The sequence below is a fragment of the Mesoplodon mirus genome (assembly GCF_964341445.2).
Source record: "Mesoplodon mirus genome assembly, chromosome: 13".
Classification (NCBI taxonomy): domain Eukaryota; kingdom Metazoa; phylum Chordata; class Mammalia; order Artiodactyla; family Ziphiidae; genus Mesoplodon; species Mesoplodon mirus.
In genome coordinates, this window is record NC_138989.1 from 64,925,588 (window position 1) to 64,950,446 (window position 24,859).

Below are 24,859 nucleotides of genomic sequence, written 5' to 3' on the forward strand. Positions count from 1 at the left end.
TGGGAGAGAAACACTACGGCTTCTCTCTCTTCCTGTCTCCCATTGGCCCAACCCAGCTGGAAGCCAGCTGAGTCTGCAGGGTTCAGCCCCTCTGCAGTACAGAGCCAGGATGGGCAAGAAGTGGCTCTGAGGGCACACTCTCTTGGGACTGGTACCTTGCCTTTGCCAATTCCTTCGAGCTGAGCCGTGCTGTCCAATAGGGCAGCCACTAGCCACATGTGGCTCTTGAGCACTTGAAATTGACACGCTTTAAGCAGATTTCAAAACCTTAGTATGGAGAGAAGTATGTAACATATCTCACTGATCATTTTTATATCAATTACCTATTGAGAGAAACATATATTGAGATAAATAAAATGCATTATTAAGTTTCATTTTACCTTTTTCTTTTTTCTTCTTTAAATCTGGCTACTAGATCATTTAAAATTATGTCTGCGATTCCTATTCGTTGGCCAGCACTGCTGTAGAGTACACTTGTACCAGCCTGTATCATCGGCATTGTAATAAAATCTTTCCTATACAAAGGTCATGCCCTTGACCCACAGTCGGGAGGCTGGCGGTGTCTAGCCAAGGTTTCACGAATCCAGGACGGTGATGGCTTTGAGCCATCCACACTCACTCACAGTTCTGACCAAGTGTGTCAAACAGAGAGAGACTGGGCTGCTCTGCTTTTTATGAATCATACAGGTGTAGGTCAAGATCAACGTTCAACGTGAGCTGGAGAGCCTACCTAACATTTAACACAATAATAAAAGCACCACCATATATATATAGATAGCACATTACTGTGGAAGAGCTGTACTCTTACTACTACTTTATATCTATATATAGATTTGGTGTAGCTTACAAAGTCCCTTCATTTCAACCTTGCAGAGTCACCCAGCCTTGCTGTCCCCATTTTATAGATGACAAAGTGAAGCCTGGGAGGTTACATGGACTTCAGTGGCTCTCAAACTTCTGGTGCATCCCTTGGAAAGCTTGTCAAAATGGAGAAGACAGGTGCTGCCCTCAGCAAGTGATTCAGTGGGTGGAGATTAGGACCCAGAGACCCCCTATGTGGCAGGGTTTGAGGACCGTTACACTGGTAGTTGTCATATCACACTTTGGGGCACATGGGGCCCCTGAGGTCAGTGGTGGGACTGGGCTTCTGATGGCCAGTCTGGGGCTCTTCCCCGATGCCATGCTCTCCTGTCAGTCCACAGGTCCACCGTACTTTGGGGCTGGGTGTACGGTATGATCCACACATCCATGCCTCTCCTCTAGCTCCAACCTTGACACCGTAGGGAACTAGTGTGGCTGAAGCGTGGTTAGGTGGTCAAACATGGTGCTGGTTTCTCAAAGCTCATATTTACCCTCTGTGTTGTCTGGTTGGCTTTGGAATGTAGCTGGCTCTTCATCACTTTGGTGGGCTTAGGTGGCAGGAAATGAGTTTGCCTTCCCCACACATATGCCAGAGGGTCACCTCCATGTGGCACTGGGAGAGGCCAAGTGGGACCTGGTGATACAGAAAGATTTCTCTTTGAAAATGGCTGAGCAGGATTTCATACTGGCTCTACTGCAGCAGGGTGGGACCGTGCCTGGGGGGCCAGAGCAGAGTGAGGATGAGCCTGTGTGTCCTGCCATCACTGACCACTCCTTTCTCCCCTGCAGTGGACGGCGGACTGCAATGAGCAGCTGGACTGCAGCTATTCCTTCTCCCGAGGGCGAGCCCCCCTGCAGCAGGTAGGGAGCCAGCTTCGTGCTCCATCTGGGGGTCATCGTGGTCTTGTCTGTCTGGGTTCCTGGGCTGTTCACCATGGTGCTCCTGAGAGGTGGTGATGTGGGAGTGAGGGAAATGGGACAGGGGAGGGTGCAATCTGCCCTCTGGAATATCCAGCCCACAATGAAGCCCTCCCTGCCCAGAACACATAGAGTCGTAAGATTTATTTTTAGTAGCAGCATTATTTATAATAACAAATATCTGTAAACAACTACTGATCCGTTGAGAGGAGAATAGATAAATGATACGTGATATATCCTTACCATGTACTGTAATACAGCAATAAAGTGAGTGATCTGTGATACATCCTTACGGTGGAATATTATACAGCAGTAAAATGAGTGAACTGGAGGTTCGCACATCAGCAATGATGATGGATCCCAGGGTTTTGGTCGGGGGGCACTCTGGAGATCGCTTCTGCTCCAGGTCTGCAGAGGACTGGGAGGGGCAGACTGTGGGTGTGAGGGAAGCCAGCCAGCTTCCTGGGACCAGGCTGGAGTCCACTGCTTCTCCCCCTGCTGCTTCCCTGTGAGATCCCGACGGGGCCCCTGTGCGGGTCGTGTGCCCCGGAGAGAAGGAGGCAGCTGCTCCTTGGGAGCCGTCCCTGGTGACCCCCAGGTCCCGTACACCCTCTGGTTGTCGAGCTGTTCTTGCTGATACCTTGTCCCACCTGTGGGAGGTGGTGGGATCAGAGACTGAAAACTCCGTCTATCCCCAACCCCCAGGCCAGCCTCCCACTGCACCTGTCCAGAGAGATGAGGGAGGCTTTATGGGCTTCAGCAGTAACTTGCTCCCTGTTCCAAAGCACCTGTGTTGACACATTGCCTGGGCCCACTTGCTTGTGTCCGACTTCGGTCCATGGTGCTGATTAAACCAACTCTTCTCTATTCTGTCGTGAGGGAAGGGGGGCAGTGGCCTCAGTTCCAGATCTTTCTTAGGCTGTAGGGCTTTGCTATACCATGGGGTGTGTGTGTCGGGGCAGCTGCCCTGGACAGTTCTGTCACATGACAAGACGCTTGTGTGTGTGTTTCGTTGATTCTTAAGTAGGAGGCCACGCTAAAGGCAGGGTGCGGTGCTCTGCCACAAACTTGGTGGCAGTTCTCTGTGTCCTCAGCTTCCTCGTCTAAAAACCAGGAGACTTGGTGGCTTCTGACGGTCCTTCTAGCTTCTCCATGCCATTTACAGACAGGGAAGCTGGGGTCCATGGAGGTGTCATGACCTGACCAAGCTGGGACTTGAAGCCAGGTCTTTGCCTGTCCTGTCCCCTCATCGGCCCTTTACCTTGTCTTCCTGTAGTAGGTAGCCTTCTATGGAGGTCTTTTGTCCTCCCCACTAGACTGCTGGGGCTTGGTCATGGACTCCGTTTATACTCCCTAAACCCCTCCAGCTCTTGGCCGAAGACCTGACACATCAGGGGCACTGTCACTAGTGTCTGCCAATTATCTGGGGTTTCCTACATGAAGATTCTCTTAACACTTCAGCAGCAAAGGTGGACTTAGATTTGGGGACTCAAAAATCAGAGAGAAAGCTTCAGGGAAGGGTTGAAATTCTTGGATGGGGACATAAGAGGCTGGTAAATGAGAGATTGAAAAACCAGCTCTCTGTTATTTAGTCAGTAGGTGTCTGGTTCTGGAATCATCCAGAGTCTTCCTTTTTGTTCTCACTCCTTTATCTTCTTTACTGGGTCCCCACTCCCCACCCTTTCTCTCTGGTCCCATTTTCCCATCACTCTGGACAGGTTTCCAGGGGGATGAGATTGGCGTATCCTCCCACTTGGTTCTCATCTGCCTGCCTCACTCTGAGCTGTCCTTTCACAGCTGGTTTCACCCCCTGGAGGAGGGTGGGTGGGGTGTTAGCCAGGGCTGGGGGCTTGTGGGAAGGGATACCCTGGCACCATGAAGACCAGCTGACCCCGAATGCCATCTTAGAAGCAGCTGAACAGTCGGCTTGGGGTAAGCAGGGGCTGAATGAAATGCAAAACAAAATGCAACTGAACTTAAAGAAGAAATTGTAAAAGGCTCATGTTAGGTCCCTTCTTGGCAGGTGGAACTGAGCATAAGTCCATTATAGGGGATGAGCCCCAGGAAGGGGGAGGTGAGCTCTCAGGATGTAAACCCACTTTACTTCCGTGATGTGCCTGGAACATGAGGGCTTCATAGTAGGGGTTTCCTACAGGCCATGGGGCCATTGGCACTCCCACCGCTCCCGAGTAGTCTCTCTGATCATCTCAGAGGGAGGAAGGGAGAGACATCTGCTTCCAAGAAGCGGAATAGTAGCCGGGGCACCGAGGGACAGCCACGGCCTCAGCCCCATGTGCCACGTGCCTTGTACGTTCTGGATTCAGAGCCCGCAGTGTCCCCATGCGGCGAGCCAGCTGGGGGAAGCGGGAAGGCTGCTCCGCCTGAGTCCTGGTGAGGTTCCACCCTGTGCCGTGAGAAGCTGCTCAGAGCCGAGGAAAGCGCAGCGGGCCCAAGAGTTCAGGGTGTTTGCAGAGGGAGTTTTCATAGATTCCTCTGCTGGGGAGTGTTTGTAGTGGCCTGGAGAATGGCCCCTGAAAGACAAGATAATGTGTAAAAGAATGCCCAGTGCAGGGCAGGAGACACAGCGTGCACAGCGTGGCCAGACCTCAGGTGGCCCAGAGCTAAGGCACTCAGGCAGGCCGAGCAGAGGTGGTGGCATCGGGCTGGCCCTCCTGGAAGGCCCCGGACGCTGTACCCCGTGCTGCACGGAGAGGCAAGATTGAAATGAGGTCTCCTGGGGTCATCACCTTGGTTCGGTGATGAAAGGCCTGATTGTAGACATTAGTAACTCAGTTAACTAGGGTACGAACAATAGAGTGGTGTACAAGACGGAAGGCTGTTTCTCTCTCGCCACCCTCCTGGCAGGGTGTTCAGGGCTGGCATGGCAGCTCAACGGTGTTGGGACAGCCTCCTTGTTTCTCATGCTCTGCCCTCTCTGGGGTGTTGCCCTTGTCCCATGGCCCATGCTGGCTCACGTCCACGTCCACATTCCTGCCAGTGGGAGCACCCACCCTGGGCTTCGTCTCCAGGAGCCTCTGATGTCACCTCAAGAAGCAGCCATCTTTTTTTTAAAGTTAAAAAATTTTTAAATTTTTTGTCCACACGGTATGTGGGATCTTAGCTCCCCGACTAGGGATGGAACCCACGCCCCCTGCAGTGGAAGTGCAGAGTCTTCACCACTGGACCGCCAGGGAAGTCCGTGAAGCGGCCATCTTCTTTTCTTTTTTTTTTTTATAAATTTATTTTTGGCTGTGTTGGGTCTTCGTTTCTGTGCGAGGGCTTTCTCCAGTTGCGGCGAGCAGGGGCCACTCTTCACCGTGGTGCGCGGACCTCTCACTATCGTGGCCTCTCTTGTTGCGGAGCACAGGCTCCAGACGCGCAGGCTCAGTAGTTGTGGCTCACAGGCCTAGTTCCTCCACGGCATGTGGGATCTTCCCAGACCAGGGCTCGAACCCGTGTCCCCTGCACTGGCAGGCAGATTCTCAACCACTGCATCACCAGGGAAGCCCAAGCAGCCATCTTCTGATGCCCTCCGGTGGAGGGATCAAAGCTGGTCAGCATCCCTTGAGTGACATAAGGAAAGCCCCACAACTTACCAGAGACAGCTGCTCCTGCCCACCCTGCCCTGGAGTGGTCCCCTGATGGAGGGGAAACCAGGGAGCTCCTGGCTGAAGAGTGCCTTAGCTGGGGGCAGCTCTGACAGGATGCTGCTGCCCATACAGCCTTCAAGGGCCCCTTAAGCCTGGTCCACCAGATGTAGGAGCACTGGACCAGCTCATATGAGCACCCACTGGCTTCCTCACTGTACCCTCTCCACCAGGCAGACACCCTCACCCGCACACTAATCCATGGTATGATCAGGATGTTCCATATGTACATCTGCCTGTCCCCTCAGCCTGCTGGTGAGCCTTGAGCTGGGCACCACCAGGGCTCCCTTTACATCCCTGACCCACCCCGCCACCAGCCTAGGGCCTTGCACACAGTAGGTGCTCAATAATGATACCTGAGATGGATCAGACCCGGTCTACGCAGTCATTCCCTAACGGGTTCTGTTCCTCTGGCCACACCAACTTTGCTGAGCTTTTGGAAGTCATTGGGATGATGGGGCAGCTCTACTATCCCACATTCACCCCTGGGAAGAATTTCAGGAGGAAACTGAGGCTAGATTGAGACTGGGGTGGCTGCTCTAGCACTTTCCCTGACTGCCCCACTTTGGGCACATGTACCCAGGACAGTGGGGCCCACAGGAGGATGCTGAGGTGCTGCATTCTGCCCAGAAAGCTGTGTGGTGAGTCACAGACCATGCACTGAATGAGGAGCTGGGTGCAGGCATCCTTTGAGAATTAGTCATGCACTGGGATTATTTTTGTTGTTTTAATTAATGAATAAAACCAAAAAAACCCTTGCCTTCTCTGAACCCTTTCAGAGGCACAACGTAGAGGTAAGCCAGGGTAGGTAGAGTCCCACGAGATGGAAGGAGGGGGCTCAGAGAGTCCAGAACAAAAAATGGGTTCCACATAGTCCTGAAGAGGCCCGTTAACTGCCTGTAGTCAGGACTTGGCTGTACTGGGGACTGTTTGGCGTCCTGGCAGCATCTTTCCAAGAGAGTTTGTCCGCCACCTAGTCATTTACTCAGGAGGTCGGAATACAGTTAACAGGGGAGTTGCCCAGAGATGATTTAGAGAAAAGCACCTGAAATGAGAGAGTGCAGCCCAGTGCATTTAGACGACATCCCCGGGTGCCGGCCCAGGACTTAGCATTCAGGGAAGGAAGCTGAAGGCATGTGAAAGGTTGTGTGGAGTTAGGAGCAAACAGGTCTTCTCCATCAGCACAGAAATGCCAAGGAAAGGAAATTGATGTGCCAGACAGCAGCGGTGCCTCTGATTAGACCTTGAGAAGGACTTCCTGACCACAGGACTTGTTGACCCACCGTGTTGGCTATTGAGCAAGTGATGGGATCTTTGCTGGGAACCTGATGAGCACACGTCTTACCAGACAGGTTCATGCAAAGCCCTGGGAAAGGTAGGGATGTGTCAGAAATGGTGTCCTGAGTCCTGGCTGCCAGGCTGTGATCCCACACTCCCTGGAGTGAGGAGAGAAGGGCACTCCCCTCTTCCACCCCGTGATGCCCGGTAGCAAATCGAAGCATCAGGAGAGAGTGAAAAGAGCCTTGTTCCAGGGGTCAGAAGAACCAGATGTTGACCAGGTGTGACGTGCACTCCAATGCCTCTTCCACAAAATGAGGCATTGGACTACACAGACTCCTCTGAGCCTCTCTGGAAACATCTTTCACTGTTTATATTCTGTGTCTCCATGAAGTGGGTCCAAATGGCTGCTAAAATCAGCAGGTCTGGATTTTCCTGATTTCTCTACTGTTCCCCCCACATACCCTGATGCCTGTGTCAACCTGCAGGTTAGATATATCCTACGTGTCAGCATTGACTGTGACCCAAGAGATAACAGATGGTAGGCAGAGGTGAGCCTCAAATGCACTGCTTACCTCTGGCCCACAGAAAAGGGTAGAAGGAATTTTCTGCCAGTCATCTTGCTGCCCTTGAGGAATTATAGTATCTGATTCAGAGCCAATCTAAAAACTCAGTACAAATGATATCTGAGTCAAAGTGCCCAGATTTTTAATCAGCTTCTCTGAATAATTAAGAAATATCATGTGTGTGTTCATGGCACTGCTCTCTGTTCACTCAGCATTTATTGACCACCTGTTGTGAGCTTGGCTCACATATGAGCTGGAGCCTTTGGGCTCACTACCTGTTTGTAGAGCAGAGGCTAGTGAACATGAAACAGACTAAAGGCACACACGGTAAGACCCCCAAAGAGATGCCCTGACCACAGACCCTGCAGTCATTCCAAGGAATGGCCCTGTTGCTCTCTGCCGGTAGGGAGATGGCTTGCAGGACATGAGACTCAATCTGTGCCTTCAGGGATGGATAGGATGTCTGACCAGATGGAAGGGAAGAGAGAAAAAGGTGAAGAGAGAAGAAACGGTGTTAGCAGAGACTTGAAGTTGGCCATGATGTTGGGATATCAGAGAGGAGGAGTGGGCACAGCTGGAGTCGCTGGTTAGTGCTGGGTTTTACCAGAGTGGTAGGGGATGGGGTGTCTGTACACCCCGCTGAGTTGCTGGAGGTGCTGTCCAACCCCACACATTTGTGTACCTTGCATGGCTTGTATTTTCTTTGTCATTCCTTACAGGTAAATTGTGTCCCCCTGTATCAGTCAGGATAGCCTAGGAAATGCTGCAATAACAAACAGCTCTGAATCTTAGTAACTTTAAGCCACCCATTTAGGACCCAGCTTGGTGGAGCAGTTGCCATAATGGAGGGAAAAGAGCACCGGAGGCAATTCAGCGCTCCAACCTAAATGTAACACACATCACTTCCACTCTTAGCTTGTTGCCCAGAACTAGTCACACGGCCCCACCCAACCATAAACACACTAAACAGGAGAATCCTACTATACGCCTGGACCAGGGAAACCAGAACTGGTTGGTGACTGGCTAGAATGACGGTCACATGCTCCACTTCTAGTGGAAACTCAACAGGGGCTGTGGCTGACTTCCTCCCCCCCTTATCTCCTTTACCACATTAAATCCAGAGCTAGGCAGGTCTCCAGTGAACCCTGAAGATGTGGGCTCTCAGGATGAGAAGAAGCTCAGAGGTCACCTGATCCAACTCCCTGCAATGCAGGATCCCCCTGCTTCTTGAGGCCATTGAGCTGCTGGACGTTTCCAGAAATGGAGAACTCGCTGCTTCACAAGGCATCTCAGAGCATGTGAGGCAGCTCCACTGATAACAATGTCGGTCTTTGATTCAGCCCAGACCACCTCCTCATGACTCCAGCTGATGGCTTTAGTTTGATTCCTTTTGTCCATGGCTATTTAGCCTCTCCCCCACAGTCTGCCATGGCAAGTCTGCTTTCTAAGCTAAGCATCCTCATTCCTGCAGCTATTTCCTTTTGTTGTGGTTCGTTTATTCCTTTGATTATTTATTTGTTCGTTCATCCATTCATCCAACCAGCACGTCATCATTGAGGGCCCGTGTGCCAGCCACCATGCTAGGAACCAGGAATCTGGATGGGGAAGGCAATGGGTGCAGTCTCTGTGTATGTGGAGGGTAGAGTGGGCAGGGGTGGGGGCGGGAGATGGGCACTTAAACCACAGTGCTAAGAAGTCTGGGACATGACACACTGCTTCCCACGTCCTGTCCCATCCTGGGTTACTTTTCTGGGAGCACCGTAAGCACAGACTATATTTCCTCTTAATAAGCCTCCCAAAACTGAACACGGCATGTACTTCTGCTGCTCCCAGCATGTGAGCCTCTCTTTTCCAGAAGATGCCATCTGTCCCCGTCCTCGGAGTGACTTCTGGCTCCAGCTCACCCGGAGGAACCAGGATACAATACTTACCAAACAATATTGATGATTGACTTCTATAGGGAGAGTAGTCGGCAACTATTCATTGAGCCCACGTTGTAAACAGGATGAGCCATGTGGCCTGGTCTCTGCCCTCAGAGTACCCAGAGTCTGCTTAGAGAAAGAAGACTTTCTCTAGTGGACAAGCAACATTCTAGAGCCGCGTGTGAATACCGGGAGGAGGGGAGCTGGCTGCAGCTGGCGTCTGTAGAGGTCAGATACCCGGGCATGAAGGGGGAGGAGCCATGCTGTCATGGTAACGGCATCCGACTGGAGGACTGGAGTGAGGAGATGTGAGTCCTGGCTTCTGTACCTCTGACTCACTATTCCATCACTGGTGAGATACGTCATCTAGCTGCAGCCTCAGTTTCTCCTCTGAAAAATGAGGAGGTGAACTAGACTTAAGGTCATCAAAATGTGTTGTTAAAAATACAGATTTCTATTTCTGGGAAGATGGAATAGATGTTCTTTTCTATATTCCTCCTGTACAACTAAAACCCTGAACATTCTATATAAAACAAATATAAGAAGATTCTGAAACAGAGAGAGAAGGCAGACCAGCTAGGGACCTTGGGACCTGAGTATTGACACAGGACTGACCTCCCTGGGTTTTCTTTTTGCCTCCTATATCCCAGACTTGAAGCTGAAGATGTGGGTAACTAGGAAATGCCAGTGGACACAGATTTTTTTTTTTTAAGTTCCAATAAAAGCCTATTATCTCTAAGCTTAGGTCCAGGAAAAGAATAGAAGCTTAGGTCTAGCAAGATAGAAAACTTTTAGACAATAGCTGCTGTACTCCAGCCAAATAGCACAGAAAAAAACTGTAGCACCATCCCCACCGTCACGAGCAAATAACCAGGGGGAACCTGGACTTCCACCCGCTCCGGGCTGTAATGAGGCCCCCTAACTCCTTCAGCAGTGTGGCGTCAGAGAAGGTCAAGTAGGAGGTTGTGACTTTCATCCCTGCTGGCTGGTAAGAAGCTCCCTGCCCCCATGGTATTGTTGGAGGCCATGCGGGGACCCTGGACTCCCACCCCCACTCAGCAGGATAGAGGTGCCCCTCCCCTCCCTGCTGGCATGTGTCAGAGGAGGTTCTACTAGAGAGCTGGGACTTCCACTGTTGCCCGGTGGTCGTGAGGCCCCCATAGCAGGGTCAGTGGGGACCATGTGGAGTCCTGGAACTCCTACCTCCACTGAGCCATAACAAATGCTCCACTGACAGTACTGAGGTCGTGCCCAGCCCCCTTTCCCCTGGCAGAGTGGTACCACAAAAAGCCAGTTAAAACAGAAGATTTAAATGAGATTCAGAGTCTCATTACGTAACATGAAAGTGTCCTGATTACAATCAAAAATCATTTCTCATACCAAGAATTGGGAAGATTTCAAAGTGAATGAATGAAGACAATAAATGTCAACACCGAGATGTGAAATTGGACTTCATCAAAATGAAAAACTCTTGCTCTGGGAAAATCCCTGTTGAGAGCATGAAGAGACAAGTTACAAAGAGGGAGAAGATTTTGCAAAACATATATCTGACGAAGGACAAGCATCTAGAATAGGTAAAGAACTCTCAAAACTCAGCACTGAAAACAATGCAATTAGAAAATGTACAAAATACATGAAGAGGCATTTTTCACTAAAGAGGATATACAGATGGCAACTAAGCACACAAGAAGATGTTCATTGTTAGCTGTTGGGGAAATGCAAACTAAAGCCTCAGCAAGGTATCTCTATACACCTGTCAGTATGGCTAAAATTAAAAAACGAAAACAGTGACAACACCGAATGTCAGTGAAGATACAGAGAAATTGGATGACTCACACATAGCTGGTGGGGATGTTAAGTGGTACAGCCATTCTGGAAAACAGTTTGGCAGTTTCTTATAAAACTAAACCTACAAGTACCATATGATCCAGCAATTGCAATCCTGGGTGTTTATCCCAGGGAAATGAAAACTTATGTTCACACAAAAACCTCTACTTGAATGTCTATAGCAGCTTTATGCATCATAGCCAAAAGCTGGAAATAATCCAGATGTCCTTCAACAGGTGAATGGTTAAGTAAGTTATGGCACTCAGCAATAAAAAGGAATCAACTCTTGACGCATGCAGTAACCTGGATGAATCTCCAGGGAATTATGCGGAGTGAAAAAAGGCTAATCCCCCAAAGTTACATACTCTATGATTCCACTTATATACCATTCTTGAAATGATGGGATTATAGAAATACGGAGCAGGTTAGCAGTTCTTCAGGATTAGGGGAGGGGGGCACGATGAAGTGGGTGGGTACAAAAAAAGCAGCAGGAAGGATCCTTGTGCCGATGGAAATGTTGAGCCTTCTAGAGGGTATGGCTCTCGGTACCCTGGATGTGATCCGAACTATATACTTTTATAAGTTTTTCCTTGGTGGGGAAACAGGGTAAAGGATACATGGGATCTCTATTATTTTTTACAACTAGATGTGAATCTACAATTATCTAAAATAAAAGTTAAATTTTTTAAAGTACAGAACCTTTTGTTTCATCACAGTCTTTCAAGGAAATCTCATGTAGAAAACCCAAAGGGCAGAACTGTTTGGTGAGGCAGGGGAAGGAACCCACCTGCTTTCTCTCCCACTCTATCCACCTCGTCACTGTGGGAGCGTCTAGATCAGCCCTGGGCCAGATGATCTCTCAGCCCCTTCCCTCCCTGGCCTTCTGTGGTTCTGAGTCTGGCGCTGGCAGGAAGGGAGATATCTCCAGCAACTGGAGAGTTCCAAGAAGGCCTCCTAGGGAGGAGCCTTGGAGGATGAGCTCCTTTCTCTGCACAGAGGCATGGGCAAGGTATGGGGCTAGGGACAGCTGAGTGGGCCCCCACTGCTTCAGCAGATGCTGGACAGGCAGCCAACCAGAAGTGGGCTCTGCTGTGGCCCAGTCTAGGGTAGGTACTAATAATATTGCCATTTAAATCCTAAGGCATGATTAATTAGCTGAGAGACTGGAGAAATATACTTGGCCACAGGGAGTCATTATCTCCCACTCCTCTGGGTTTTGGGTCTTAATTCAAAGACAGTGAGGGTAGAGACAGAAGGGACAGATTGGACAGACAGACAGGAAAGCTCCAGAGTGAAAGGAATGGCCTTTTCTGCTCCTGAACTCAGCTCTGGTACTCCTCAGGAGGCTCTATCTTCTGCTCTGTCGTTCTCCTGCCTCAGGCCTTTCTATTGTAGGAAGATTAAAATATTGGGGGTCCATCACCATCTTTCCTACCAGCACGTGGGGATGCTGTCCTTGGTGCTGAACACACACACACACACACACACACACTCACACACCCCACACACATGCACACACAAACCCCCCCACACACACCACACACACGCCCCCCACACACCACACACACGCCCCCCACACACCACACACACACACCATGCAAACAGAAACACTCACCACACACACCCCCCCAAACACCCCCCCACACACACCCAAACACCCCCCACACACACACACACCCAAACACACCCCACACACACACCCCACACCCACACACAGCCACACACATACACACACCCGCAAACACACACACCCAAACACACCCACACACCACAGACACACACCACACACATAAACATACACACACACACACACATACACACACACACCACACACACCCAAACACACCCACCCACAACCACCCACACCACACAGGCACACACACCACACACACACACACACACACACACACACACACCACGACAGGACTGCTTCTCCTTGGGCCCTGCCCTGCCCCACCCTTGATCTGTGCTTGGGTCCTCACTTCCTCTCTCTTCAAGCAAACCCAAGTCACCCTCAAAGTCTAGTTGTTTGGGTCTGAGAGGAGTTTTGGACCTGGCCTACAGGAAGCCCCTGTTTTGGCCCAGGAGATGCCTTTGGAGTATTTTGGTCTCCAAACGTCCTGTATAATGCACCACACTAGCTGCAGCAACCCTCATGGGGCCCCAGGGAGCAGCTTACAGGCCTAGGGTCCTGCTTTCCCCAGTCTCAGTCCATCCGTGTTGTCACTTGCAGGAAGTTTTTCCTGGAGTCCAGAGCCACAGTCTCCCCTGGAGCCCGCAGCATGGGTGGCATGCATCATATCACATGGTGCTTCACTACGTGTTGTCTTCAGTTGTTTTTTCCTTTTCTGTGACTCTCCAGCTAGGTGGTAAGACCTGTGGGGCAGGGACAATCACCTCGGACCTCTTGTGGCCACACAGTGCCTAGCACTGTGTTAACCCACTAATGTGGGTGATATATTGGGGCTGGGGGCAGGGGACTTGGGAGGGCATCCTTGGAGAGGAAGGAGAGAGGTCTTATCCATTGTTTAAAGGGATAGCCCTCCCTATCAGCTCCCCTGGGAGCCCTGAGTCTGTGGGGTTTGCTTGCTCTTGGCCCTCATCATGGACAGAATCTATGGGAGAACATTTTGCACCAAGAAGGGGAAATGGACTGGGATTATGAGCCTTCCGAGGAGCAGGGGCTGTACTGCCCTCATCTCTCTGGTGCCCAGGCTGGGCCCTGTAGAGCTGACGTCCAGCAGCTGGCCCCTGGTTCTGCAGTCCGGGAGTTCAGGCCCTGGTCTCTGCAGGCTCCTGGTGCTGCAGCCGCAGTCTCGGGCCGGCCAGCTCTGGTGCGGCTGACACAGCAGCAAACATGCTGGGGAAACTCAGGCTGACATGCCCGGACATCCTCTAGTTGGAACTTTGCCTGTGACCCTCCCACTAATGGGGAGAGTCCTCCTGCTGCCCCCTGCCTTGTTTAGCCAGACTCTGCCTTATTTCTAAACCTTTGCAGCCTGGGATTGTCAACACACACATACCTGTGCACACATACGTACGCTAGCAGAAATGACTCTGCAGTTGTATATTAATAAAGAAAAAACAACAGTATAGAAGAGGGTCATTTTTTCCCATTGCACCCGACTTGGCATGTTTTTCTACTGTCCAGTGACTCACTCCCATCTTGTTTCATTCACTCGTGCATGGAGCCCCCCGACCCTACACATTCTATCTTGCACCCCTACATTCCTTCTTTTCCTCACTGCAAGTATTTACTCCCTGCACCAGCGCTGCCTTCCCAAGAGATGAACTCGGAAAACCCAGATGTTCGTAGGGATATGGGTATGTTCCTGCATTATGGGAAACTCGACAGTGGGGTCAGAAGTTATTTGAATAATATATCTGCAGAGTGCAGTGGTTAAGAGCACAGACTCTGGTCCACACTCATATGCGTTGCTGGGAACTAGCTCTGTGAATGCGGGCAAGTTCTCTGAGCCTCAGTTTCCTCATCAGTGAAATGGGGATGGTGATAGCAACAGCTGCTTCCCAGGGTTGTGACAGATGTCAAGTGCTCAGATGGTGCCTGGTGTGCAGTGAGTGCTGCGTCAGTGTTTGCTGTTATCATTCTCTGGAACCTGTCCTCCCTGATCCGGGGTAGCTGTGCACCCCGCGTCGCCCTTTCAGAGGCAGATTCAGTCTCCCTGCCCATGGGCAGGCCGTTTCCATTTCTTTTTCCACACGGTTTAAAGTGCTCATTATCCCTTTGTGATCTGTTCTGAGAGCAGCATGATTCACCCTGTCAAGGGGCCCCCTAATTGTCAGTAAAAGAAGCTGTTGTGAAGGATTCAGCAGCGTTTAAGTGCTAAAAAACGATCCACTGAAAAGGGTGATTTTTTTTTGATAAGGCTCCTCAGAGCCTTGGCATTGCAACAACCTGGCGGGGTGTTGGCAGGGGCTGGGTGACCTCAGGGCCAGGGAAGGGCTGGGACTCAGAGGAAAGCCGTGGTCACCAGGCCAACTGGAATTGCAACCTGGAGAATGTTCTCGAGGAAGCCAGCGAGGCTTTGTGGAGAGCTCTCGGTGCCTGGCCACAGAGTCCTTGCAAAAAAAAAAAAAAGAATGAATGATGCTGCATCCCAAGACTAGGAAGGTGGTGGGGGTGAGGAGGCAGGGGGACACAACAGAAGAGTGAAGCCAGGGCTGCTGCAGTTGAGGGGATGGCAGGCTAATTGGGGAAGACAGTTAACAGATAGTTTAAGATGTCTATTTCCCAGTGGGGGAACCATAGTCCTGCAGGATGCTCTGTGGAGTGAAAAGGAAGAGTGGGGTGGGTTTCTGGCCAGAGGAGTTTGGGAAAGGTTGCATAGTGTGCCGCCGCCTACTTGAAGAGTCAGCATCCATCTAAGACCAATAAAGGCACTGAGAAGTTCTGCAGTAAAGTATTTATTTAACACTCTTTTAACTCTGTGTGTCCCAAATATTTGACCGAGGAGCCTTTTTAAACTTTTTGTCCCCCACAAAACTTTTTAATATCCACTGTTTCCTAAAGCGTGTTCCATGCATCACTCCAGCTGCCCTAAACTTAAACCATTTTCAGTCCCTTCCCTGGATGATTCTGATGCACACTGACATTTGTGAGCCAGCGGATTAGTGTTTCTAGAACACCACTTGGAGCACACAGTAGATCAGGAAGGGAATCAACCACTGCGGTATGTGCTGGATGTGCCGTGGGCTTGAGGGGCACCAGCTGATGAGGAAACAGCAGAGCCACAGGGAGGAAGGCTCTCGAGCTGGATCCCATCAGAGAGAAAGACTCGGGTGGAAAGGAGATTTGTTTTCTCTGAGTCCAGGAAGAGCACAGAGGCCCAAAGAGGAATATAATCTTGTACCTTCAACAGCTTGGTGTGGCCTCAGAGCCCCTTCACAGACGGTGTCTGAGCCGCATACCAACACAAAGCTTTGCCAGTGTGCCAAGGAGGATGCTGAGGCCCCTGTAGCAGTGAGCAGAACAGCCAAGCTGCCGCCACCATCGTCTCTGCCCTGTGTGTGTGTTAGGGGTTGCAAGGTTTGAGGGTTGGCGTCCAGAACTCAAGAAGTGGGGAACATCCAAGAACTTTATGGCTTCAGGGGCTTTGGCTGGATGTGCATCAACGTGGCAGGTGGCCCAAGGTTCGCCTGGGTGCTGTCAGCCCAGGGCTGGCGGGCGCTGGGGATGAACGTGAGAAGCTGTTAGGTTCCTGGCTGTCAGTTCAGTGGCAGCAATCACGCTGCCGGTGAGTCCTGGCCCCTCTGGGCATCGCCTGGGTCACCACCTCCGCTTCAACAAGGGACAGAAAGGAAGGCTCTGCAGGTGAGGGTCTTCCCTCTCTGGGCTGAAACTTGAAGGACACAGATTTTGTTTCCAAGAGCCAGGCCCCTTCTCCAGCCCCTGTTGGTAAAAGGTTACATGCAGTGACTATATGCCGGTCACATCCCATTGCCACAAACTCTAAGGAGATGTCCAGATTCTTGTTATGGGCTGCAGTCATCTTGTCAGATGGAGCAACGATAAGTAAGTCATCTGCGTGACCAAGAGTTTCACTGTGGGCTTCTCCAGACACGTTCCCCCTCCCCGTTACAACACTGGCCTTGGTGGGGCTCACCCTCCTACTCTATTCAGCAAGAGAGGCCACAGGCTTGCCCACAGCCCTCAGCCACATCCCGTTCAGCGGCCCGAGGGTCCTGATTCTTGCCCAGTGCTGTCGCCTTCTCCAGGGAGGCTGGGCACATTATTCTTTCCCCAGGACCGTGCAAAGTGTGGGCTGCAGCCCCTCGGTCTGTGAGGGGCTCATCCTAGCACTTCTGTTCCTGAGCTCCGAGAATCAGAGTCACGGCGTGTGGGGGAGGGAGTGGAGGCCGGAGGCAGGTGCTCATGAGGACTAACGAGGGATGGAGGGGTGAGAGCAGAGGCTTCTGCCGGCTGACGGATGCTCTCACCGGAACCAGAGGTTGAGCTGACGGGAGGGTGACAGGGGGAGGGTTGAGTAGCCAGGTGCCTGCTGGGAACCGCAGTGGTTTTGGAGTTTTCCAGCATTTAAAATAGGGTTCAGGTTATCTCCATCGGCTCAGGAATAAGTCCTCTGGGCTCCTGCGAGGATGGGTGAGAGTCGTAGGGCTTCAGTGAGGAAAAATGTGTGGAGAGGGTCTATAAACTATGAAGTACTGACAAAATGCTCCTCACCTCCCATCGGAGATGGTACCAGCTCCTCGAGGTTGATCTGCACATGCAGGGAGGTCGGGGGGGGGGCCTCCCTTTACAGAGTATCTCCTGCTGCAAAGGCCTGGGGCAGCCCCTCCAGCAACTGCTGCTCTGTCACTGTCTCCCACTCATCAGCCAGTGGGGCCTTGTCCCTGGACCCCCAGAGTCCCTGAGGCTGGTGGGTCCCCTGCCAGGGATGCTGCTTCAGAAGAGGCTGGGGCCTGAGCTTGAGATGCCCAGGCACCTCCCTTAGCTGTGGTTCTCTCTGCACAGGGCCCTCTGCCCACAGCACAGGGCAGAGGGTAGATGGCCTCCCCTCCCTGCTACGAGGGGTGGTGGCCAAGACTCCAGCCCCCGGACCAGGAGGGAGATTTATGTGCACTCGCACTGCTCTTGAGCTGCTTTTAAGGTGAATTGTGCTCGTCCCTGTGAGGTGCTTGCAGTCCTGCGTTTAGCTGTGACCTTCCCGTCCTTTTTTCATGGTTGTTCTCTCTCTCCATCCTGCATTCCTCACTCTTTAGGGGTCTCAAATCCTAGGTTGGTGAATCCATCTTGACATCCTGATCTGTGAATCAGTCTTTCAGGCACACAGGCAGCAGGGCCTCTATCTCTCAGGGTAGAGTCTCTTTAATCAGTTGGCAGCCATCTGAGGTGGACCTACTGTGTGCCCGGCTTGACCACTTTGGGGACACAGGAACAGAAAGCAGCTGTGGTCCAGGAGCTTAAAGTCTCATTGGGGTCATGGATGAACCTTGAGGACCTTATGCCAAGTGAAGTAAGCCAGTCACAAAAAGACAAATACTGTGTGATTCCACTTGTATGAAGTACTGAGAGTTGTCAAAATCTTAGAGACGGAAGATAGGATAGTGGTTGCCAGGGCTGGGAGGAGCAGAATTGGGGGGTTGGTATTTAATGGGTGTACACTTTCAGTTTTACAAGATGAAAGGAATTATGGGAATGGATGGTGCTGATGGTTACACAATATTATAAATATATTTAGTACCACTGAACTGTACGCTTAAAATGGTTAAGATGGTAAATTTTATGTTATGTGCATTTTACCACAATAAAAATGTTTTGAAAAAAAAAACTTACTTGGGGAGATTAACACCCTTATGGGTATAAGAGAGTGATGACTAAGCAATGGTCCACTCCACATAAGCTGAATTTGTAAGTGCCAGAGTGAGTTGTGTATTTAAAGGGTCAGGGATTAGGGAGAGACTTCGTGTTACTATCCTGAAGGAGGAAGTGAACTTCACTCCAGGTGAGGTCTCAGACGTGTGCTTTGGAAGCAAGGTTTAGTGTGTTTGTTTGATTTTTTGTTTTTTTTACCTTTGCTTTAGAAGTCATTTTAAAATGCTGTACCTATTGGTAATCATCTTTGAGGCCCGGGAAGGGTGTTGTGAACAAGCCACTTAACATCTCAAGAGGGTGGGGGCCTGTCTCCTAGATAGAAAGTGAGTCTCTCTAGCCACCTGCAATTTCAAAGTGACATTTGAAGTAAGCAGGGCACCAGGAGTTGGGATGGGTAGGGTGATGAGACAACTCAAAGAAGGAAGGGAGGGAGGGGCTGATCCTAGAAGATTGTAAATTGTGCCATAATTGATTAGTGATGTCTGCCCCTGGTGAGAGAGGGTGTGCTGGCAGCACACGTGCCAATCAGAAGAAACCCATCTACAGGATATGGCACTTCACTTTCAGAGATCTCTTTATTTAAATATGAAGAATCTGAAGTCCAAATCGGTGAAGTAACTTCGCTGAGGTCACATGGCTCATTATGGCAACGTGTTTAAGGAAGACAGTGAAGGTCTCTTGAAGTGTTTGTCAACTCAGCAGACACCTCCTGGGCACCGAGCATAGAGTGCTGGGGCACCCGGAGAAGTCCCTGCCATCCCAGGTCCAAGCCTTGGAGCAGGAGAGAGTGACGGTAAGATGGAGTGAGAACTGCCGCCGGTGGGCTCTGCGGCCACAGGTCACCCACGCGGGTGCTAAGTTCAGGACAGAGGGAGGTGACTGCAGTTTGGGAGGTTGGAGGAGTTTTCTGGAGCCAGGCGCTGAAGGATGGGGCACGTCTGGAGGGAGCAGGAGAGGAGCAAGGCCGAGACGAGAGGTCACGGTCAATAGTGAAAGGGATTATGGGGAAGCGAGACTGGACAGGTGTGGGGAAGACCCAGGTGCACACAGGTGGCACCACATGGAGAAGCTTCTGGCCCTGAGTGACTGTGGCTGATTCACAGGAGGATTGTGGGAGGTCTCAGGGCATCATGAGAAAGTTCCCAGCCACTTAGAGCCTGAGTGACCTAAAACTTCAGGCTGGTGGTGCCAGAGGGAGGGCCCAGTCCTCATTGTATGGATGCAGCCCAGGCAGGTTACGTGACTCATCCGAGGTCACACTCTGGGTGCCCCTCTCTCCCATTAGCCCTTTGTTCCCTCAGCCTCCCCTGAATGCTCCCCTCCTCTCCCCACCCCCTCCTTATCTCCTGCCTGGTGTCTGTGAGGGTCTGAGCACTTGGGCCCCTTCTGCTGGGAGGCTGGGCCTCAACCTTTCTACTGGCCAGTTTGTGTTCCTCTCCCTTCAGACCGATTAGAAGCCAGAAACTACCCTCAAACTGCTCTCTCTCTGGGAAGTAGGTTGGTTTCTCCCTTGAGGGGTTGGTGAGTCGGGATGCGCAGAGTAGGATGCAGTGAGCAAGGAGACCTTGCTGGCCGCCTCTGCCCGACCTGAAGAAAATGAGAACTAAAAACAAAACCAGGGCTTCCCTGGTGGCGCAGTGGTTGAGAGTCCGCCTGCCGATGCAGGGGACACGGGTTCGTGCCCCGGTCCGGGAAGATCCCACATGCCGCGGAGCGGCTGGGCCCGTGAGCCATGGCTGCTGAGCCTTCGCGTCCGGAGCCTGTGCTCCGCAACGGGAGAGGCCACAACAGGGAGAGGCCCGCGTACTGCAAAAAAAAAAAAAAAAAAAAAAATTTGCCAAGGCGTCGGGTGTCTCTGGTCGCTGGGGGAGGGAGAGGCAGGTTGCTGAGCCTCGTTTGGGGTTATTTCTAGCCGGGTTCTCAGTGCCTTGTATGTGGGCGGCGCTCAGTAAGTGCAGAATCTAAACACACACATACATCCTCATGCCTTTTCTCTTTTCACCAGTGTCCATGTGAGCTCTGCTCGGTAGGCTCTGGGGTGATGTTGGCCGTGGTCTCCAGCTGGGGGGGGGGCACAGGAAGGACGGCAGGTGGGACTCTTCCTGGGCCGTCTCTGGGGAGGTGGTGTGGGGAGATCAGAGACTAGCTGAGCCAGCCTGGGTCTGAGCTTGTCTGTTTGCAGGAGGTGGGATGCCGGGGCCCTCTGGTGCTTGATGTGGCTGAAGGACATGAGAAGGTCACAGGAGGGTTGTCTGCTGGCTGTGGGAAGTGGGGATGTGATGGACTGCCCTCACAAGGGGTTTGTGGAGGTGATGGATGGTTGATCACTGTTATCCGTTTGCTAGGGCTGCTTGATTTAGGATGTTTGACCACGAACTAGGTGACTTAGAACAACAGAAATGTATTGTCCTCTCATAGTTCTGGAGGCCAAAAGACTGAAAGCAAGGTGTCGGCAGAGCCACGATCCCTGTGAAGGAGCTAGGAAAGGCTCTGTCCAGGCCTCTCTCCCAGCTTCTGGAAGTTCCTTGGCTTGTGGCAGCATTAACTCCATTCCTCACCTGGCGTTCTCCCTCTGTGTGCATCTGTCACTGTGTCCAAATTTCCTCTTTTTATAAAGAGACCGGTTATAGTGGATTAGGGCCCACTCTCATCTTAACTGGTTACATCTGCAATGAGCCTGTTACCAAATACACTGAGGGACTGGGGGTTAGGACTTCAGCGTATGAATAATGATGGGGGCGGGGGGCGGGGAGGGGGGGTGACGACACAATTCAACCCATGACAGTCACTGAGGAGCACTTGTGAGGCCCCTCGTAGGCCCCTGACCAGGACTGAGAGTGGGTGATGTTGAAAACCACTGACTTGCCCACCTGGGGGCACCTTGACAAGCTGCCGGGCTCCCTGTGCAAATCCAGGAGGCCTTAAAGTTACCCAGAATGCCTTATTGTATCCTGCCAGGATCCCTTTCCACATACTGGCCCTTTTTCCCAGATGACCCCTTCCCTCCTTTTCCCTCCGCTCTCCTGATCACCATGGATCCCTACTCTGGGGGAGTCCTTCCCTACTTCTCAGGACATTTGCCTGTGCTTTGGTCCTACTGTGGCACCTTGAATCAGTGCACATTTCACACTGTATTGTAATTATTTATTACATGTGTGTCATCCCATACCATTCTTTGCAGGCATAACCTGTGACTTCTCCACTTTTGTGTCTTCAGTGTCTGCCCCGGGCCAGACCTATAGAGAGATCTCAAAGGAAGATTGCCCAGTGTATGAACTAGAGGATCTGAGGAATGACAGGTCCAGGGACAGATCATCATAAAACTAAAGACTGGGGATGCTACCAGGAATCTAGCCAGAAGGTCATAACACACACAGAAGAAGGTGTACCTACCATGCACGTACAGTTCAACGGATTTCCACAAACTGAATACACCTATGTAACCAGCACCTAGATTAAGAGCAGACATTATCAGCCCCCCAGCACCCTCCTGGGGCCCGCTTCTGGTTACTATCTGAATTCTCCATAGATTAGTTTGCCTGTTCTTGAACTTTATATAAAATTGAATTATAGAGCTGGTACTCTTATATCTAGATTCTTTTGTTCCACTTTATGTTTGTGGGATTCATTTATGGCATTACATGTTGTTTTAGTTTATTCTGACTGTTGTGTAATATTCCAGTATGTGAACACAGCACGATTAATTTGTCTGGTCGACTGTTGGTAGGCATTTGGGTGGTTTCCAGTTTGGAGCTATTCTGAGTAGTGCTGCTCTGTACTTCTGTGCTGTGTAATACTGGTGAACGTCTGTACACATTTCGGCTGTGTTTGTACTTGGGAGTGGAGTCCTGAGTTATAAGGCATGCACACAGTCAGCTTCAGTGGAGGTGGAAGTATTGTTTTTAAAGACTGTGGTGATGAAAAGCAGACTGTGGGGGCCATGATGTTACTGAACCAAACTTGGGTCCGCTTGCCCACGCACAGTAAAGCCAATCTACTGACTCCAGGTTGTGGTGAAGGAAAGTGCAGCGTTTATTGCAGGGCGCCAAGCAAGGAGTCCAGGCAGCTTAGTGCTGAAAAGGTCCAAAGTCCTCAAAGGCTTTCAGGGAAAGGTTTTTAAAGACAGGGTGAGGGAGGAGGGTTATGGGATATGTGATCAGCTCATGGACATTCTTCTGATTAGTTGGTGGTGAGGTAATTAGGAGTCAACCTTACCAACCTCTGGTTCCAACCCAACTGGGGGTCTATGTGCTTGTGGTCAGCATGCAGTTAACTTCTTTCACCTGGTGGGGGTTTCAGTATCTGCAAAACAGCTCAAGGGACCTGGCTCAGAATATTATCTATAGCCCTAGAGGAGGAACTAAATGTCCTTGCCTTTGTTAATGGCTAAACTATTATTATTTTTGTCTTGCTTGTCTGTTTTCCTTTGTTTCTGCATTTTCTCACTTCTCTGATTACATTTACTCTTTGGAACTTGGGGAAGGCCTAGGAGGCTGAAGTTTTCCTTCAGGTAGAGGACATGGGAGGGGGTAGGGTCTGTTCTGGGAAGGCCCCATAGGGTCCTGCTCAGTTACAGTGAGGGATGGGTGGCATCAGGAGTGAAGATAGGGATCTGGAGAACTTGTTGCAGAGATCATCAGCCAAGGGCAAAGAAGCCAGATCATAGAAGCTGGGTCAAGTAGAGCATTTTCTGTCTATGGAATGAATCATATAGGAAACAACAAAGGATGAAGACCGGAGCTAGTTGACTTAGAGAAATTCCATCGCTGGAGTGGGGTCAATGGGGGCTTCTTGGTGCCACCTGATTTCGGGGTGTGGGGCTTAACTCCAAAGGAAGTCAACCTCCCAACACAGACCTTCCAGTGTGCCTGGCTCTGCAGAGCCCCTGCCTGGGGAGAAGCCGCTGCCATCAGGCTGGCAGTGGTGGTGGCAGCTCACTAGTATAGAGGCTTTGAGGAGAGAGCCACGGGCTAGAGCAGCAGAGCCCTGGCTGCCCTGTACCTGACCACACAGCTCTGTCAAACACCAGCAAGGTGAGGGCCCAAGCCTGGGGGAGGCCAGGGGTCCCCCTGACTCGTACTGGGTACACCAGCCAGGACACTCACTCCAGTGGCTCACTCCAGCCTCCAAGCTGCCCAGGATGACCAACCGAGGGGGATGGCGGGAAAGGGGACCCTCTGCAACCCTCTCTGGGATTGGGCCTTCCACCCGTTTGTTCCATGTCCTGGCCGGGCAAATAATGCCACCCCTTTCATCCTCCATCTCTTCCAGAATGGCAGCAAAGACACCTCTCTGGACATGCTGGGCACAGATATCTGGGCTGCCAACACCTTTGATTCCTTCAGGTGAGCTCCTCTTCCTCTTGTTGTGGTGTGTGGCTCCGGCTGGGACCCCAGCTTACTGGTCCTTATGCCCTGAGGGGCCTTTGGGGATTGAGTTATTGTTGAGAGTTCATTGATCAAGAAGTGGAGAGAAAGACAGGAGGGTGAAGTAGGAAGGATGAGGCTGGAGGAAGGAGGTCAGAGAGAGAAGGAAGGAAAATGGCGGTGGGGGAACGGCACGTGGCAGATGTTAGGCAGGCTGCGTTAGAGCTGAGGACGGACAGCTGTGGCTGCACACCCCACCCCTCCCACCAGAGGTTATGGAAGGCGGGGGCTGGGGCGTGCGGAGAGGGGTCCAGAGAAAAGGAAGAATTGTCCATGCTTCAGACTCTAGAAGCTTTCTGACGGGCCAAGTTGGAAGGGCAGGTATTGGCTAGGACGTGGGGATGGTGCCCCTGAAGGGTTTGCTGATGGGCTCTCCTGTCATGGTGTCCACTCCTTTGGAGAGTGATGGCCTCAGACCATGGATGGTGGTGGCCCTTTAGCTCAGCTCTGCCCCGGCCCTGGAACTGGCCAACTCTGGCTATGCTCCAGGCTCACCCTGGCTCTGGCTCAGGCTTGCCCAGCATGGAAGTGCCGTGGGTCTCCTGAGACTGGTACCTGGGGGACCTGGCCTCCTGCTTTCCCGACTGACACACTCTCCCCAGGCTTTCCAGTGTTTCAGGTGGACCACTGTAGAGCGAGCATCAGGCCCACACTTGTGTTTTATAGGCATCTATTATCATACAGCAGGGTTGAAGAGAGGGGAAGGCTACACAGGCAAGCACTTGCCCTGTTGTCTGTGAGCGCAGAGCTGACATTTCAGGCTCCATTCTGAGTGAGGGTCCCTGCCTGACCCCTGCCCGTGGCCAGTGGGCACTCCTTCTTCCTGCCCACCTCTTTCTGAGGTTCCCTGCCTGGGGTGTGCCGGGGTGTCTCATCCCCATCAGTAACTGGGCTTGTCACGTTTCTCACCCTCCCTCGCCCTCTAGTGGTGCCACCTGGGACCTGCAGCCTGAAAAGCTGGACTTCACCCAGTTCCACCGGAAGCTCCGACACACGCCCAAGCAGCCCCTGCCACACATCGACCGTGAAGGGTAAGGGGGACTCTCACGTAGGGGCTGGT

General features: G+C 51.6%; 1 protein-coding gene across 9 annotated transcripts in view; it reads left to right on the forward strand.

Moving 5' to 3' along the window:
* Window positions 1-24,859, forward strand: part of CTIF (cap binding complex dependent translation initiation factor) — a 313,773-nt gene that overhangs the window by 87,777 nt on the left and 201,137 nt on the right. For all 9 annotated transcript variants that reach the window (XM_082641323.1, XM_082641324.1, XM_082641322.1 and 6 more), the window contains 3 exons: window positions 1,651-1,722; window positions 23,645-23,718; window positions 24,726-24,830. In XM_082641323.1, the coding sequence (XP_082497449.1) occupies window positions 1,651-1,722; window positions 23,645-23,718; window positions 24,726-24,830 (251 nt within the window). The remainder of the gene's footprint in view (window positions 1-1,650; window positions 1,723-23,644; window positions 23,719-24,725; window positions 24,831-24,859) is intronic.